Raw genomic sequence first — 17,181 nt, 5'->3', positions numbered from 1 at the left:
AACACTGGAGATTGCAGGTTTATTAAATGCAAATAGGCTGATCTGGGGTCGTAAAAACGGACATGCTACAAAGCAGTGCAATTCCTGTCTGCTGGTTGCTTGAATAGAAAGGAGGACTTTGGTATGCCTTTAAGAACTTGAACTTACGTTAAAGAGCGTGTGAAACTTGTGCTGACTTCCACTGAATACGGCAACTGCGGCTCTAGGTTGTATGCAGAGCACTGCGTAATTAGTTCTGTGCTGACAGCCCCGGTGATTTACGGCACAGAACAGCCAGCAGCCCTGCAAACCTTTCCCCTGCTGCTCCTGCACTGTACTTCAGGGACTTGGTGCTACATCAGTCATCCTGGGTCTGCTCTTGGTGTCCCCTAAGGGTGATCACCTCTGGCAGGGGAACCCACCCAAGGGCGCGTTTCGGTGTCAGCAGCTCGAGGCGGCACGTGCAGAAATTCCAGTCCAAGCCCAGCTGCTCTGTTGTCCGTCCCTGGGAGGGTTACATATAAATCTGGGATTTGGCTGAGCTAATGGGTTAGTTACAGTTTTAAGAAATGATTTACTGAAGAATTGGGAAGAATCTAAAATGTTTTGTGCAACAAGGTGGAGATTTTCTTCTAGCTTTAAATCAGGTGCAAAATAAAGCCTTTTCCTAGTTTTGCTCTTGCAAATGCTGAATTAATTCCACTTCTATTTACATGTTATTTGGTCAAGAAGAAAACATCCCATGCTGAGAGGAAGTATCAACAGCTCACTGCCTTGCTCTTTGCAGAAATCTGTCACTGTCTCAAATAGTGGAAGAAATGTGTTTTATATGTAGGTGATTTGCCTTAAGGCTGCTGCTGGGAGAGTCTTGCTGCTGTCTAATGGAAGTGCTGCTGCCTAAAAAGTGCTTTTTCCTTGAAGCCAACAGACAAACTTGCCCTGAATGAGTCTGGTGAGGTCTGCATCTCAGCATTCTTGTACAGTGTTTTGCAGAAACTCTGCGTGTGAAGTTGGCAGCTGATCTCATTGCTTTCCTCTTCCCCCGCCTTCTCCAAGACTTGGAAATAAATAACCGCAAGAGAACTTGTTTAGGCAGATTGGGTTTGCAGACTTTCCTGTGATTTTACTTAGGGCTATGAAATGTCATTCTGGATTTAAGTGAAGCATAGGGTAAACCAGTGACTGTGATTACCAGATTAAATATAAAACACTTGAAGATCAGAGCAGAGGAAGGAAGCAAAATTATGTATGCCTCTTTTCTTACATCATTATAATTCAGTGATTGAAATCGATTATTTCTGATGATAAGAATTCTGGCTTATTCTTGAAAATCCTTTTGTAAACTATTGGCATCTTGGAGTGTTGTCTGTGTTGGTGTTCAGATACTAGGGTTAGGTACCCTGTTCGGTTCACTTTGAAACATCTTCTCGTGTGGCCAAGAAATTTGAGGGGTGGACGAAATCTGCCCTTTAATGGCATACTATAGAATATGCTTAGCCTATTTCTCAAGTTGGGAATGTATAATTATTAGATAAAAGATTGCTAGATGCCATGGAAATACAACAAATATTAAACTCCTTGCAGAAGGGTTTTATGCTTACTCTGCATTGCTTTGGATTTAATAATAATCATTTTCTGCACTGGGGCTTGTACTCTGAGCCCTTAATTTATTCACGTATTTGTATTACTTTTAGGCATCTCAAGTGTTAGAGTTAAGCTTTTCTTTCAGTTATTATGAAGGAGTTCAGAGCATGAAAAATGTATGTTGTATAGAAGCTGCTCAGTTATTTACATGCCTTCTCTTCAAAAGCATCTGATTAATTTTTTACATCACCACTGTAAAAATTATGTTTACTTGGGACCAGAGCTAAGTTTTTTTCATGAATTATGTATGAGCATATGCAGCGGCTTTTTGCACCTACAAGCTGAGCTTTATGTAAATGCGTTATCTAAGGGCTGTTTGTTAAAGTTCCTTGCCCCAGACAGTTTCCTGGCAGTCGCTAAAAGCACCTGCTAATGGAATGCTGTAGCCTGATGCAGTGTGCTTTTCTACCCACTTCAGCGCTGGTGAATCGCCTAGTTAGCAAACAGTAGTCATTTCTGGAGCAATTCACCCTGAAAATTTTCCACTGTATTAGCTGCTGTCGATTATACTAGCTATGTTTCGAGTTACGTTGAACTTTGTGGATAAGGAAAGCCTAGAAGGGACGATGATGAAGTGGTGTTCTGACACTTCCAGCCTCGTGCAAGGCAATGTGGATGTTTTTCAAAAAAGGTTGTTATTATCTGTGCTCCTTGTGGGGTGTAAGTTTGTCATTCTGAAAAACAGCCATCAAGAAATATAAGAAAAAAATCATTTACAGATTGTATTGTCAGAAATGTAATTTTGGAGTCCTCTTACTTTTGGAATTACAGTGAATAGAAAAGAAGGTAGATGCTACAGTAGATCCACCTGCTAAGTATTAAATCCTTTTGTATTTTCAGAAAAAAGCCAAAGGCCAGCTCCTGTTTGAGCAGATCATGTATCATCTGGACCTTATAGAAAGCGACTACTTTGGATTAAGGTTCATGGATTCTGCACAAGTGGCGGTGAGTAGCAGTCAGTCTAAATGTTAAAAATCTTAATGTTGACAAAAATGCGAAAAGAAGGCTGTCTTTTTTTTTGAGTTATGGTCTGTGCAGAAGCTCTCTGTTGTATTAAAGTGACCCCAAGTTTAATTCAACATTCTTTCGAGCAAAAGTCATCTTGCTCGTGTCTGCTTGGGAAATCGTCTTAGCACGCAGGGTATCTGTGCAATTTGCTCAAACTGGTTGTGAGTCAGCCCTGTGATGAGGAGTGTTTGAGAGGGATATGGTTGTGTTTGCGTGTACCAGACAGTTTGCATTGAGAGTTCATGCAACCACTTTTGAAAACAGCAGCAGGGCAATGTTTGTCAGGAGCAACCACAGTTCTTTCACGTGCAGTTGTAGTTTCATGTGGATGCTTCTTCTGGCTAAGCATTTAGTCCTGCCTAGAAGGTTAGCTGCATGTTTACTTCCTGTTTTTTTTTTTCTTTTGTGTTAAAGTGGAATGCTAGAAAGTCTTTGTGTATCTATGCATGTTTGTAAGCCTCATGGCTTCTCAGAATTTCTGGGATCGAGTTTAGTGTTTAGCATGTAATTATAGAGCACGTTTCTCTTTTGAGGAAATAATTTAATTGTTCAGCATTTGAAGCAAACTTCATGACTAGCAGGACTAGGTGCTGCTGGGTTGCAGTTCTAGTAGTAAAAGTGGTCTTAAACCTCTTGCAGAACAGAGGAGGAAAGGGCATTTTTACATTTTAGGATTTGGATACTGGGTTCTTTAAACATGTTCTTGAAACAAGTAAGTGTGTCATTTTCATGTGATTTCTATGTTCATTGCCAGTCTGATGGTTAGGAGGAGTTACTTTTCACCGCACTAAGAGGCCAGAGGTGGCAGAAGGAGGTGTTTGCAAGGTTGTTCACAGTGTACCTGGTGTGATCTGAATCCTGGTGAAGCCAAGGGAACAGGCTGTTGTTAATTTGAGCGGCTCTGATTCAGGCTGACACTGAACAGCACGGCATGGGATGGGAGATGTGAAAATTGCCGATAACTTGTTGGGCTTTTTTGGCTTTCCCTTTAGCCATACTGCACATAAGTTTCGAATAAGGAGACATGGATCATTTAACAGGTGGCAGATACCTAAGTCAAATGTTCAAGTTTCAAGCATCAAATACTTGCTCTTCCTACTGGAGTTGTAGAGCATAATTTTCTTACTCAAGCGGTTGCTTTGTGTACTGCAGAGGTTAATGCTGAAAATGGTCGTATAGCATTGCCACTGAGTATGCAGCCATTAATTCTGCAAAGCAAGGGACCAGATTTAGCCTCATCATCTTAATTAGAAACAACAGCAACAACAACAATTACCCTACCTTCTTAAAATACTGCTTTTTATTTTTTAATTTCCAAAGAAGCAAACTGTTTTAGTAATGACTTCCAGTGCTCTGTCCGGTGTGTTGTCTGTATTGCTTCTTGTTTTAGTGAACTTTATCTCTGGATTTCAGGAGTAGGCTGTGTTGAACAAACTCTTGTCAAAATGTAAACTTAAAGGATCTTTTTGCCAGGTCCACTTGAATTCCATTTTAATCACTTGGAATCAATCTTAAGTTTCCTGTTATCTGCATATGTCCATGCGCATGCTGTTTTTTTCCTTTCCTTCCCCTCCATTCGAAAGCAGTTGCTTCCTTTCTTCCAGCACACCCATGCCATCCAAACCAGGCTCCTGTAGGCAGTGCTGTTAAGAGCTGAGCAGAGTAAATCGCTGTCAGTGCCTGTCTCGGGCCTCTCAGCTGCCTTCCGCTGGAATGTGGAGGAGATGAAAGAAAACAGAAGGGATGAGGCAGGCGTGCACAGGCTGTCCTGCAGCCTACAAAAGGCTTTCTCTGCTGTTCCTGCGTCTAAATCACCTGCAAGTCTCAGGTGGAGAGATCATATATTTTTAGGGTGGAGGAAGGAGCAAGTCACTTGTCTCTGAGAGCAAGTGAGTTTGTGAAGTAGGAAGAGAGGTGGTATCATTTTTTTAAAGAAACCAAAAAATATTCAACTCCATTTCACTGGCATTGTAAGCAAAGTAGACAAATATTTGCTTCATTCCTCTTAAGGTTCCTGCTTTATTTAAAAAATACATTAGATAGCATTTCAAATAGCTTTCTGTAGCAGCTCTGTTTTAGTAACTATTAAGAGCATTTTCAGGTGCACGAACCACAACACTCTCGATGGTTCAGTTGTTCTCATCTGCACCTAATATAGCAGCCACTGCATGCCCTGGCTGCGTTACAGGTCGGCTTTATGCACTCCCTGCAGAAGGCAGGGCTGCTCCAAAGACAGCAACGTGTTTGCACTTGGCACTGCAACCTGAAAATACCGGTTCTTTCTCATACCCCTGTTGCTTTTCTGTCCTACTTGGGGCCCGCTGTGAACTTCATGGCACGTAGTTGAACAAAAGGTGTGTTGCTAATTGTATAATTCATCTGCATTAGTTTAAAGGTGACATTTGGGATCGACCTAAAGAGGTGGTGTTACCTGGGCAGCGTGAAGCACCCAGGACATGGTGTGCAAGGTGGTTTGTTCTGGCTGCTCAGCCAGTGCTGTGATGTTGAACGGGGTGCTGTGTTCCCTGTGAACTGAGTTACCTCCTTCAGAGGAGGGAGCAGTTTGTGTATTCACAGCGCTGCAAAGCAGGTCCCTACTGCTAGCTGGATGTCAGTTTTCCAGCTGTATTTCCTGGTGTAAACACTTCAGCAGTGGGAATATATGATGTTAGGAAGTATAGCATCTACAGGTAGGTGTTTCTTTCAACCTGCCACCTATAGCTTATTTTCCACATGCTCTTCTTACATGCAGTGTAAGTGAAGCCATTACTTTATCTTCACAGAGTTAGCCTCCACATCTAGTGTATAGCTTGTCATTAGCATTCGTAGGTGAGGCAGTGACTTCTGTCCTCCCATGCAGCAATTGCTAAATGTCAGCTGTGAATAGCTTTTGGACAGTTGGGTGGAGCTGACCCTATGTTCAGACATAACAGCTTTGCTGTTATTTACTATGCTTGAGTGACCTAAAGAAATGACTGAAAGACAGCAGTATTTATTTTGTCTCTTCTTGCCATACCGGGATGATCACAAACAGCAGAGTCAGAAAGTTGAGTTATAATTTATGCCTCTATGGCACACTGTCACTGTCTGACTAGTAATGTGCCAATTCAGTTTTTGTTTGGACAGGGTGACAATTTTATTTATTAAATTAGTTTGTCAGTATTTTTTTTTCCAAGTAGATAATACTTTCTGGAAGATTGGCTTTAGATAAGGTACTTGAGAATATTTCTGGTGCTAACTTTTCGCATTACAAAGTTTTACATTACAAACAGTATCTTCAATAAGCACCAAGAACTATGAATTGTAAAAAGATCTGGATTAGATTATTGTTTTAATGAACTACTTGCTATTGCAACATGTTCTTCACAAATGAATACATTGTGGGGTTTTTGTGATATTTCTTTATTGATGATTCAATGAGAGTAATTTGTTTTTCAGCATTGGTTGGACAACACAAAAAGCATTAAAAAGCAAGTGAAAAGTAAGTGTCTTTTCCATTTTTCTCTGGATCTCACGTTGAGCATACAGGAGGCACAGAGCTGAAGTGGTGGGGAGGAAGGGACCATGTTCTGTGAGGGGTAGCATAGGGACTGAAACCCAAACCCAGCATGCTGCTGTTGATTGCTTAATGACCTCTTCCCTCTGCAGCTCGTATTACTTTCATCTAATGTTCTTAATTAAGCATGTTAGAGGCTCATTAATTATAGTTTAAATAGAGACAAGGCAGCTGAAGATGCTTTAGCATCACAGATCTTTATTCTGCCTATAGGAAAACTTGTCAGGGAGCCTCAATCCCTTGAAGTGGTCCAGAATGACCTGATCTGTTTCTGGTTGTCCCTCAAGTCATTACTCGCTACGCAAGTGTTCATTGTGGCCTGTTCGGTTCAGTGGTCCATGCCTGAGTAATCTGTGACATCAACTTATTCTGCGCAGCAGCTTCCTTGCTATCTGATGTGGGAAGTCTTTGGGGATTTGTGGCGCTTTATTAGCAAAACAAAAATTTTGGAAGCACTGTCAGAGAAAATTCTTCCCGTCAAACGCAAGATTCAACAGAGAGCTGCAAACTGTTAAACCATCCTTTTGCTGGGTTAACTCTTTGGTTTCTGGAAAAAAAAGTCTTCCCCCAAAGTGTCTATTACATACCCCTCAAATATGTCTAAAATTCAGTGGAATATGCAGCCCAAAGTTGTCAACAGTGGGCATTTCCCAGAGCTCTGGAAAGGCACCAACAGAGTACCTAGGGATTTGATTGACTGCAGAGCCAAGATCCACAGCTTTCTTGGTGATGGATGGAGTCCTTAAATATGAGGATTAACCTAGATTTGTGTGCTCTTGGCAAGACAGATCAACTTCATGTGATACATCTGTTGGATTGACTTGTAAAATAAATAGAAAAGTATTTTGTGCATATATTTAAGTGCACGTTCATCCTGATGTTTTTCATGCATTTTCCTGCTACAAATTGATTCCTGCCTAAGACCTTGTGGTAGGGCAGAGCCCATTTCTGTCAATGTTCGTGATGTGATTCTGTGTAATAAAATAAAAGAAGTCTGGTCTAGTAACTGTTGCTGCTGTCTCAAATGAATTCTTCTTTGCAGTTGGCCCACCGTATTGTCTGCATTTTCGTGTAAAGTTTTACTCATCAGAGCCCAACAATCTGCGTGAAGAGCTGACAAGGTAAGAGGAATTTTGTGACAGAGACAGTCATGTGCCCAAATAAGGCCAGGAAAATCTTTGTGGCATTTATTTAAACAGCTTTGAAGCATTTTGGAGAATTTCTTAAAGCTGGTTGCTTACCTGACTGTACCTAGTGTAGCTCTTATGAAATAAATAAGATGTATTTTTAAAAGATGCAAATATTTACTGTATTAGTTGATGAACTGTTTTTCATTATGCAACTCTGGCAACTGATCTGTATGTATAAAATGGATAGAATTTTTACTGAACTGCCATATTTTTTCTTTCTTTATTCTGCTTTTAATGTATTTAGTTTAAGCTGTATGCAGTCATCCTGTCTTTTTAGGCGGAAAAGCACTGAATTGCAGTTTAGGGCTTTTCTTTGGCAAAAAGTAAGTTTGGTTAAGTTTTATTACGTCTGTGATATTTTGCAAAGGGTTATGCGAAGAGAAAAACTATTTTACCACTATGTTTTGATGTGGGTTGACAGCACTGTATGCGTGGGATTGTAGTATCAGGTAAGCAGCAGTTTCTCTTGTTAAAAGTGTTTTACATACCCGTTCATAATGCTGTGTTTGATGTTGGACTGAGACATATTTGGGGTACTTTGAAAGAGAACACAATTTACCGTCTGTCAGCTGTATAAATCTGTTGTAAAAGACAACATGTCTTTGCATTGTTGTCACCACTGCTGATGATCCATTTTGGAGAGAAAACAAATTTGTTTTCTTGTCAGCAGTAGACACTTCATACCCTCAGCCATTTGTAAGAGTGTGAAGTGCATTTGTTGTTGTTTTTTTTTAGGTTTATCTGTGTGAATCTTCGATCTGCACTTTAGCCAAATCCCTAGGAGTGCTACCAGGAGGATTATAGTAGCATTACCCTGTGCAGCCATATGTACTGTGAGCAGCTTCATGCTTGCAAGTGATAACATAGTGCTATAACTGTTTTAATTCTTTCCTGACAACCTGGGAAGAATGTTTTACCCCGATATATGTTCCTGAATCAACAGCTGACTGTCTTTGAAAATCATAGTAATAGAAAAAGTTCAGGCCTCTGTCTGCCTACCAGCGTGAAACGTTTTTGTCTGTCTTGACTGAGCTCTGCCAGTCAGACCTTGCTGTGCAGGTTTTAGCATGGCAGAATTGAAACCCGAGGGCTTCTAAACCCTGTCTGTCTGCTTAGCTAATCCTCCAGACCAGGAGTGCGGTGTTTCCTCTGTCTCGAGACTGTTTTACAAAGAAATGGTGGGAAAGGGAGCTCTGCTATGGGTTACAGGTGTCACAGTGGTTTTCCAAGGGTTCTGCCTTCCCTTTGTGTGGAAGGACACCCAGCTGGAGGCCTTTGTCAGCTTCCACAGGTGCAGATTACTCACGTTTTCTGCCAGTTTCCTGTCTGTCAGATGCCACCAGCCAGAGGTCATGCAGCACAGCCCAAGCATGGGAAGTATGCTCGAACTGTTTGCAAGTGGTGTGTGGCTGATAAGCACAGGTTGGTCACACCCACTCCGTACAGGAAGCCTGTGTTCATTCTTTTCATATCCATGTATTCCCTATCTAGAGGCCAGCTTTGGATGATGAATGCTTTGACAAAGCATTCATGGATTTCCAAGGGACCTGTAGGAAATATGCCTGCATGCATTTCATGCACATGTATGTTACTACAAGGAGACATAGGCACACATGGTCTTGATGAACATCACAGTTGAAAGAGAACCATCTTTGGCTGTGTGTGAGGCTCCTCTTCATCTGCAGTGCAATTAAAATCAGGTGCCATGGCTGAAGTCAGCCCTTTAGCCGATGAGACTACCTTTGTTGTGAAGGGAAAGCTGTGTGCCACAACAGAGCAGGAGGGATGTGCTTTGTGGGTACTGGATCAGAAGGCTAGGCGCTGCACACCAGAGGGGGATAAGTGCTTTTTGTTTAATGCCCGCAAAATTCTAAGCGAGAAGAGGAAACCTAAATAAACAAGGCAGTGATGGAAATCTGGCTCTGAAGAGACAACGATCTGAGAAGGCTGCAGCCTACTGATTATATTTTGTCACTTTGCAATCAGCTTTCTGGGTTAGATTTTTAACCAACCAATCTGTATCATGAACACTTATTTTTGAGAGACTTTAAGTATTCATTCTCTAATGAGATCAATGGCTGTGGATAATGAAGAAAATGCAGAAGATATGAGTTGTTCTTTGCTTATTAAACTTAGGTCCCTTCCAACTAAACTATTTTACACAGATCATCTGGTCCAACTGCCTGAGCACTTCAGGGATAACCAAAAGTTAAAGCATGTCATTAAGGGCATTGCCCAAACATGTCTTGAACACTGATAGGACATCAATGGCCTCAACCAAAAGCCTGTTCCAGGGTCTGACCACCCTGACGGGGAACAAATTTTACCCAGTGTCCAGTCTGATCCTCCCCTGGCTCAAGCTGAGCCTGCTGTCAACCAGCACTCCCAGATCTCTTTCTGTAGGGCTGCCTATGTAGGATCCTGGGATTATAAATGAGACTTATTTAGGTATTCTGTTTCTTTTTCCGTGCAGCACTGTAGCGCAGCTTCTGGCAACCTCTAGTTTTGTGTTTACTTCATTTGAAATGTGTGCCATACTAACCCAATTGATAAAGCCTTTGTAGTTTCTTCAGTCTTGAAAACCCATGTAAAGAGTATGTGACTCTGTAATTTTTCAGGCTCCAACTGCCGTCTCCTGGCTGAGTGACACATTAGAACTGTTAATCAATGACTTCTGTTTCTTGTTTAATCCTGCAGGTATTTATTTGTTCTGCAGCTAAAACTGGATATTCTTAGTGGAAAGTAAGTATTCCCACTAAACAGTCTTTTAGACAACTGCCTGTTTAGCATAGGATTTATTAAACTGTTATATTTGAACAAGTAGTAATACTTACTAAGTAATTTAACTTTTTCTCTAAAATACTGCTTTTGTGTGCATGAGTAGCAGCAGAGGAATGCTTACTTATCTCTTGTTAGTTTGGTAAAAATCTGCTAATCCTTTTTCACTTTCTTACCCCAAATGTTTGTACCATTTGTCACTGTCAAGTATATGAGTTGTCTGCTAGTTTCAGATGAGGTTTTAACAAGGTATTTCTTTTATGGCAGATTGGAATGTCCTTTTGACACAGCTGTCCAGTTGGCAGCTTATAATATGCAAGGTGAGTAGGTATGAGTGGGGAAGGAAGAAGTTGCATGAACAGCTTTGGGTAGGCTATTACTGCTTCTTTTAGTCTGTCCTTGTATCCAGAAAACAGGTTCTGTCCAAATGTCAGCAATCCAATGTGAAACACAGCTCTTCTTGTTTGTAATTTTGCTGATAGTATGTATAGAAAATTACTTGAGTCCTCGGGAAGCAGTACAAGGGGGTTCTGAGCATAAACCGCTTTGTCCTAAAATTGTTTTTTCATGTGTCTGTATGCAAACCTGTCTACCTTTACACAAGCTACAAGGTTTGCTATCGTTCTAAAATGCTCTGATACAGGAAAAAAATCCACTTTTTTTTTTTTTTTTTTTTTCCCCATGATGTAGTTTCTACTGTGTGTTTTCCTCATTCTGCAAATTAGATACAATTTTTTATGGGTCTGAGCTCAATTGAAAACTCCTATGTATAAAAACTACCCAGCTTTTGACTTTTGTATGTTTGTAGAAACATGTTAATATCCCATGTCTCATGCTTGTACTTGAGCATTGACAGCTGAACAGCACTTTGAGATCCTCCTTCAACCAAAAGAGGTGATCTAGTATATTTTTTCTCAGCTCTATAGTACTATGTTTGAATCATCTGAGGCTCTTAATAATGAGTTATCTTTGACTTCTGATTCCAGCTGAGACTCCCTGATCCATGGCTTCTCTGAGAGCTGTGGTCTGACTTTTGGTTACATGTATAAGTTGTACATCATTGATCTTCATGGCCAATGCCTTGCGTTGTTTGGTTGAGGGTGTCATCTTAGCTTAGAAGTTTGTGGTTTTGAGCAGGGGGACCCACAAAAGAAAGAAGGGAGGCTTGAAATGTTTAGATGTGTCTGCTAGAGTAGGCTTTTCGGTCTTATGTGGAGGCTGTCGCACCGTGGCCTCGTTCAAACCAGTTTACAAGTCTGCAAAAAAGTCTCAAAACCTCTGCTGTAAAGCTGTTGTACAGAAGAGGAAATTTGGAGATGTGCCATGTGCTTGTGGTTCACAAATTTTCTGCACAACATTATCTTACAAACCAAAGTACTGTTGTACTAACTTAGCAGGAGTTAGGTAACAGGACTAAGTCACTGAAATTCTTCTACTTACAGATGTTTTCCAAAACACACTGTGTTCTTAAGGCAGGAGCTAATAATAGCCTTGATCAAGTGTAGGTATGGAGAGTTGGCATTAAACTCTAAAGAAAGCTGTCTTTTACTCCTGTTCTTTTGCATGGAAGCAAAACAGTTAGAATACATTCTATAGTTAGAAATGCTAGCATTGTTCGAGCCTTAAGATGTTCAGTGGATAACTTTTTGGAAAAACAAAGTGATTTAATTAGGCCATATATATATTGCTTTCTGTGCTAGTCTTTTCTTTCCTCTCTGCACAATGAGGCCTGTAGCAGGGCTTTAATCTTACTGTCTGACAGCTGTGTACTTTTATTTAAATCAGCTGGAACCTAAGCTGGCTTTGACAGCATTCCTTTCAACAGAGGCAGGCGTTTTAGTGGGAGTAAATTATTATAGAACTACAGACTTCCTCTGTCAGCATTAAAAAAAAATAAATAAAGGAGGGGGGGGTGAAAAGGGTATTAATATGTCCACTGAATTCCAAAAACCAAGAACCAGGTTTTTGGATGCAATTTTTGTACAAGTGGTATACTCCATGTATTTATATGAGTTTTCAAGACCTTTTCAAATATATTACTTTTTTCCCCTACATTACATATGTAGTTTCTTTTTTTTTCAGTCAGACTAATTATTGGCATTTATTGGACACACAAGTTTTGAGTTATTTTCAATTTTTTGGATAGAAGATGAACGTCAAGAAACATCTGAAATCAGTGGGAAGAGCAAATGCTAGTGACTCTGAAAATCAGGACCCTTTTTTGTAAAGGTTTCTGAGTTCCAGCTTTTTAGGCATATGTTGGTCTTTAAAGTTGGACTTGTTAGCATCAGTGGAAAAGAGAAGGTTGTGCTTTTGATGTGGCACACCCATTGACTAGTATGTTCCAGTATGCTCTCTAAATAGCATCTCTTACTGCCCTTGTTGAGCGTGAAGCAGTGGACTAGATGTACCTTTTGACTGACCCAGTAGGGCATTTATTATGTTCCTAGATGAAAAGGAATGAGAAAAATAACAGCTGCGTGACCATGCCCTGACACAAGAGTGAGTTTAGCAGGATGGTTTTATGGTTATAAAACCAAAAATTGATTTTTAGAATGGACAGGTACTTTACATAAAACTATCAGAACCAGTTTTGCTTTTTACAAATTTCAATATATTTTAATAAGGTAAAATTCCATTATAACTTTAGTCACCTGTTGTTTCAGTAGAGACTTCAGTGACAAAAATATTGAATGCTCTGCAAGAAAAATAATGAATTTCAAGAATATTGATAACTTTATAAGAAGTTGTTAAACTGATTTATCAACAGCACATTGTAAAAAATTAATGCAAAAGTTTTATGTACACTACAGGGCTATTTTTTTGGTTTACACAATTCCCTGTTCAAAAAAGGTGATGCTGCAATTAGTGGGAGGACTGAGGAGAGAAGGGGGAACAAAAAAGAAATTTAGTATTTTAGATTAACTATAAAAGTACACAGAAGTTCCTGTTAATATTTTGTCTTTATGGTGCAATTTGCTTGACAATGATGTTCTTTTATAGCTGAACTTGGAGACTATGATCCTGCTGAACATGTCCCTGAGCTGGTGTCTGAGTTCAGGTTTGTGCCTACTCAGACAGAGGAGATGGAACTAGCCATTTTTGAGAAGTGGAAGGAATGCAGGTATTAGATCTTCCTACATGCTAACCAAGTGTTGTGCTCATTTTTCTATAAAGAGAATGTATTAAAAAAAAATACTGCAGATGCTTCTCCCATGGTCTTCTAAAAAAAACATAATTCTAACATGGTTCTGTCTTATTTTGTTAGAGGATATAATGTGAAAATGAAGCTTTCCAGAAGTCTGAGTAAAATTGTGAGGTTGCAAAATCTCGAAATGCAGCAATTTTTTGCTGCATTGGTTTCAGAATAAAACTTTAAAAAGTGACCTTGATGTTCACTAAAGTGAACGAGAGTCAACAGTGTTTAGGTTTTTCACATCCTTTTAGGCATTTATTTTCCTCTTTCTCATATGCCAGTTTTTCCTTTCTGTGCTTTTCCAGACATCTTCCTAATGGCAAAAAATTTATTTCAGGGGGCAAACACCAGCACAGGCTGAAACTAACTACTTAAACAAAGCTAAGTGGCTGGAAATGTATGGTGTAGACATGCACATAGTCAAGGTATGTTTAAACACAGCATGGTGACCTTTGGAAATGGTAATGTTAGCTTTGTCTAGCATTTCAACAGATTTAGCTTTGAGGGGAAAAAAAAAATAGGAATATTCTGCTCATCTAAACTATGTAACATGTGATGTGACTTTACATCAACATTCCACTCTATTTTTTATGTTTCTACAAGGTACAAGTCCAAACATATCCGCTCTGTATTAAATGTGTGATTGGTGCACAACAGAATGCACTACTGTTTGTATTTAGACTGAGCTATGTGAAAATTACAGTAATTAAATTTAAATTGGCAGGGGTTCAGTCAGTTAACATACGAAAAACTGCAGGTAAAAATAGATCTCCTGTGGCAAAGGAAGTGCAGTGAACTGCACAAGGTGCTTATTACACAGGCAAATGAGGAAACTTTAATTTTTCCACTTAGTCTTATTGAAGGATTGCAAACTGGAAACTCCATTGCATAAGTCATTGAATGCAGAAATGCTTAGGACACCTTTGTTGCACTGAATAAGCAGATGTGTTGAATTATAACACTGGGTAAATAAGCTATATTAATCACTAGAATAATTTGGACAGAAGGTCAAGCACTGAAAAAAGCATAATCTTTATTTTGCCGCACTTAGGCAAGAGATGGCAATGATTACAGCCTGGGACTAACCCCTACAGGAGTTCTTGTCTTTGAAGGAGACACAAAGATTGGTTTGTTTTTCTGGTAAGCTCTCTGTATGTTCAGATACAATTTATATTTTTACTCCTCCGTTTCTTTTGCACTACCCCATTTTTAATTTTTATTTTTTAAATGTGAGAGCACTGGGAGCACTAGGTACCTGGAAAACTGTTCTTAGGACTGTGAGTGTTTTCATGGTGTCCAAAAAAAATCTTTCTTCATATAAATACAGAAGTAGTTACTTTGGCTTAGTCCAGTCCAATTTTATAAAATTCACAGAGAAACACTTGCGTCGGGACAGAAATGTTATTTATATCTTATGAACACAAGAATATAGGAAGTTCCTCCATCATAAACTCTGAATTGTGTTTTTTTTTTTTTTTTGGTGGGTGGGAAGGAAAGTGGTTGCATTTCTGTGTCACGTCATGTTTATTTTTTCTGTGGCTGGAATCTTCTGAAACAGAGCCATCATAGGACTTCGTCTGTGATGTACTGTACAGTGCTGTACAGTGGTTTTGGACTTCTTTAATAAAACAATTGTTTTGGCCTGCCTTTATGCCCTTACAAGCTCAGTCTTCTGTGCTTGTGAAGACTAGGCAAGCAAAGTAATTTTGATTTCTGCTCAAGTAATTGTTATTTTAAGTTCTGATATAATTAACTGTTTGGAAGTTGCTGAATTCTCACTTTTAGGTTTCTAATGAAGTGTTGAAATTGGAAGTGATATATTGGTGTCCCCATTATAATCAAGCCCTACTGCATGAATTTAAAACGCAAATACAGGGGAAAAACGAAAGGCTTGAACCAGCACGTCTAACCTAGCTCTGTGTGTTACTGAGAGTGCTAAGCCTAACCTGCTTTTTCTGTTCATCTTGCAGGCCAAAGATAACAAGACTTGACTTCAAGAAGAATAAACTCACTCTTGTTGTTGTTGAAGATGATGAACAGGTAGATAACAATCGGTTTAGTTACATCTCAGTCTTGATTATACAGTACTAGTTTACATGCCCCTGATCTTTTTGAGTGTTGAGAATTGACGTGGCTGTCTTCCAAGATTTTTGGTTGTGACTTCTAGTGGGGAATACATGGAGTTAAATATAAAATAAATTGGTTCAATTGCTTTTTTTCCTACCCTGTTTTTAAGAAAGGAATACCTCATTAAACTAATGTAGGCTAGATAATTTGGAAACCACGTGCTCATTTTGGTGCATTGTGCAAGACAATTTTAAAAAAGGCCAGGTAGCACGTTTAGTGGAATGAATTCCTTACACAGATGCCAGAGTTGTTCCCATGGGAAGAAATTGCTCAGAGCTGAGAAGATGAAAATGCGAGCGTTGGAAATTTGAAGAGATCAGATTAGGAAGTGAAACCAAGTTAGCCTCCTTGAGAAGTACCTTTCTATAATAATAATGCCTATCATTTGTAGTTATTCAGATAATTGACTTGTTAAATATATAGGTGCTAGCCCTTTCTACCTTCAGACATTGGAGCACTAAAGCATTAAAGCTTCTGAAAAGATTCATTTTTCTGCCATAAATATTTCTTTTATTATACATTTAGGTATCCATAAAAATATTTTATTTGGCTTGCATTTAATTGGATCTTTGACTTGTTCATGCCCCTTATAAATCTTTATTGTACTTTGTGTGCTTTAAGGGAAAGGAGCAGGAGCACACTTTTGTCTTTAGACTGGATCATCCCAAAGCCTGCAAACATTTGTGGAAATGTGCAGTGGAACATCACGCCTTCTTCCGGCTTCGAGGTCCTGTCCAAAAAAGCTCAAGTAGATCAGGCTTCATTCGGCTAGGTTCCCGGTTTCGATACAGGTTAGTGTCATCTATTATTTAGCACATATCCTCTGTCATTCCTTGCTTTTCTTGGATTATGAGTGGAAATAGGAGAGAACTTACTATTCATTCACCTAGAGTGAGTGAAATTTGCAAGATGAGTGAGTTGAATTATTGGTTTTGTTGAATCATGTTTTCTCAACATACATGCTTTCTGATTTATCTTTAGTTGATTGTCATCAGTGCAGTAAAACAGGCAAGGAAACCAAAGGTGTTGGAAGGTTCGTGTTCATTACATAGCATATGTAGTACACTGATTTTATAGACCCCTTCATCTTGAAAACCCGCTCCTTTTTAAATGAACTGCTGAGGAAGTATGGTTGACTTGCACAGCTGGGGACAGTGCGTGACTTTTGACTCCTGATTTTGAATCATAGTAGTGCTTCAGCAGCCTAAGGTAATGCTGATCATCATGTCAGGCAGTACCTACGTATGTAACAGACTTCCCAGTAGGCTATAGTCCTAGACTGGTCTACTAAATGCTGTCAGAAGCCCCACTAGGGTTGGTGAGAACATACTCAAGGTGGTGACCCCATACAGTGTACATAGCCCTTGCTTCAGTTTCCAGTTACTGTAGCAATACCATCTAGTGTGTGTGTGTCTGTGTGTGTGTGTGTGTGTGTGTCAGAAAGGACCAGTGGTACCAAGGAGACAGACCAGAAGTACCAGTGGCAGAATACGGGTCTCCTATGGCCTTGGAGGCAGAGTCCAGCGAGACTCCACCCAAAAGGAGATGTGCTGTATTTTCAGAACCATCATTTGTTGGTTAGGCCCAGTAGGCAACTTGCAAATTATTATTACCCTCTTCATCAGTTGAGTTTAAGGAGCTTGAAGGAGGAGTAGAGGTGAGGAGAAAAGAGGAGTGTCAGAAAGAAGGAAAGAGTTCTAGGG

At 39.7% G+C, this 17,181-nt stretch overlaps 1 protein-coding gene across 9 annotated transcripts in view; it reads left to right on the top strand.

Annotated features, from left to right (window-relative positions):
- Positions 1-17,181, top strand: part of EPB41L5 (erythrocyte membrane protein band 4.1 like 5) — a 55,335-nt gene that overhangs the window by 7,755 nt on the left and 30,399 nt on the right. For 8 of the 9 annotated variants that reach the window (XR_004752473.1, XM_035331993.1, XM_035331994.1 and 5 more), the window contains exons 2-11: positions 2,464-2,568; positions 6,070-6,112; positions 7,230-7,308; positions 10,075-10,119; positions 10,423-10,475; positions 13,159-13,279; positions 13,689-13,776; positions 14,403-14,491; positions 15,322-15,391; positions 16,100-16,269. Coding sequence is in view for 8 of the 9 variants with exons in the window: in XM_035331993.1 (XP_035187884.1) it covers positions 2,464-2,568; positions 6,070-6,112; positions 7,230-7,308; positions 10,075-10,119; positions 10,423-10,475; positions 13,159-13,279; positions 13,689-13,776; positions 14,403-14,491; positions 15,322-15,391; positions 16,100-16,269 (863 nt within the window). In the remaining variant the exon portion in view is untranslated. Of the gene's footprint in view, positions 1-2,457; positions 2,569-6,069; positions 6,113-7,229; positions 7,309-10,074; positions 10,120-10,422; positions 10,476-13,158; positions 13,280-13,688; positions 13,777-14,402; positions 14,492-15,321; positions 15,392-16,099; positions 16,270-17,181 lie in introns of those variants that run through there. The other variant, XM_035331997.1, reaches the window with a different exon arrangement.

This window comes from Oxyura jamaicensis, chromosome 7, assembly GCF_011077185.1.
Source record: "Oxyura jamaicensis isolate SHBP4307 breed ruddy duck chromosome 7, BPBGC_Ojam_1.0, whole genome shotgun sequence".
Taxonomy (NCBI): domain Eukaryota; kingdom Metazoa; phylum Chordata; class Aves; order Anseriformes; family Anatidae; genus Oxyura; species Oxyura jamaicensis.
This window is presented reverse-complemented; position numbering and strand designations above follow the sequence as displayed.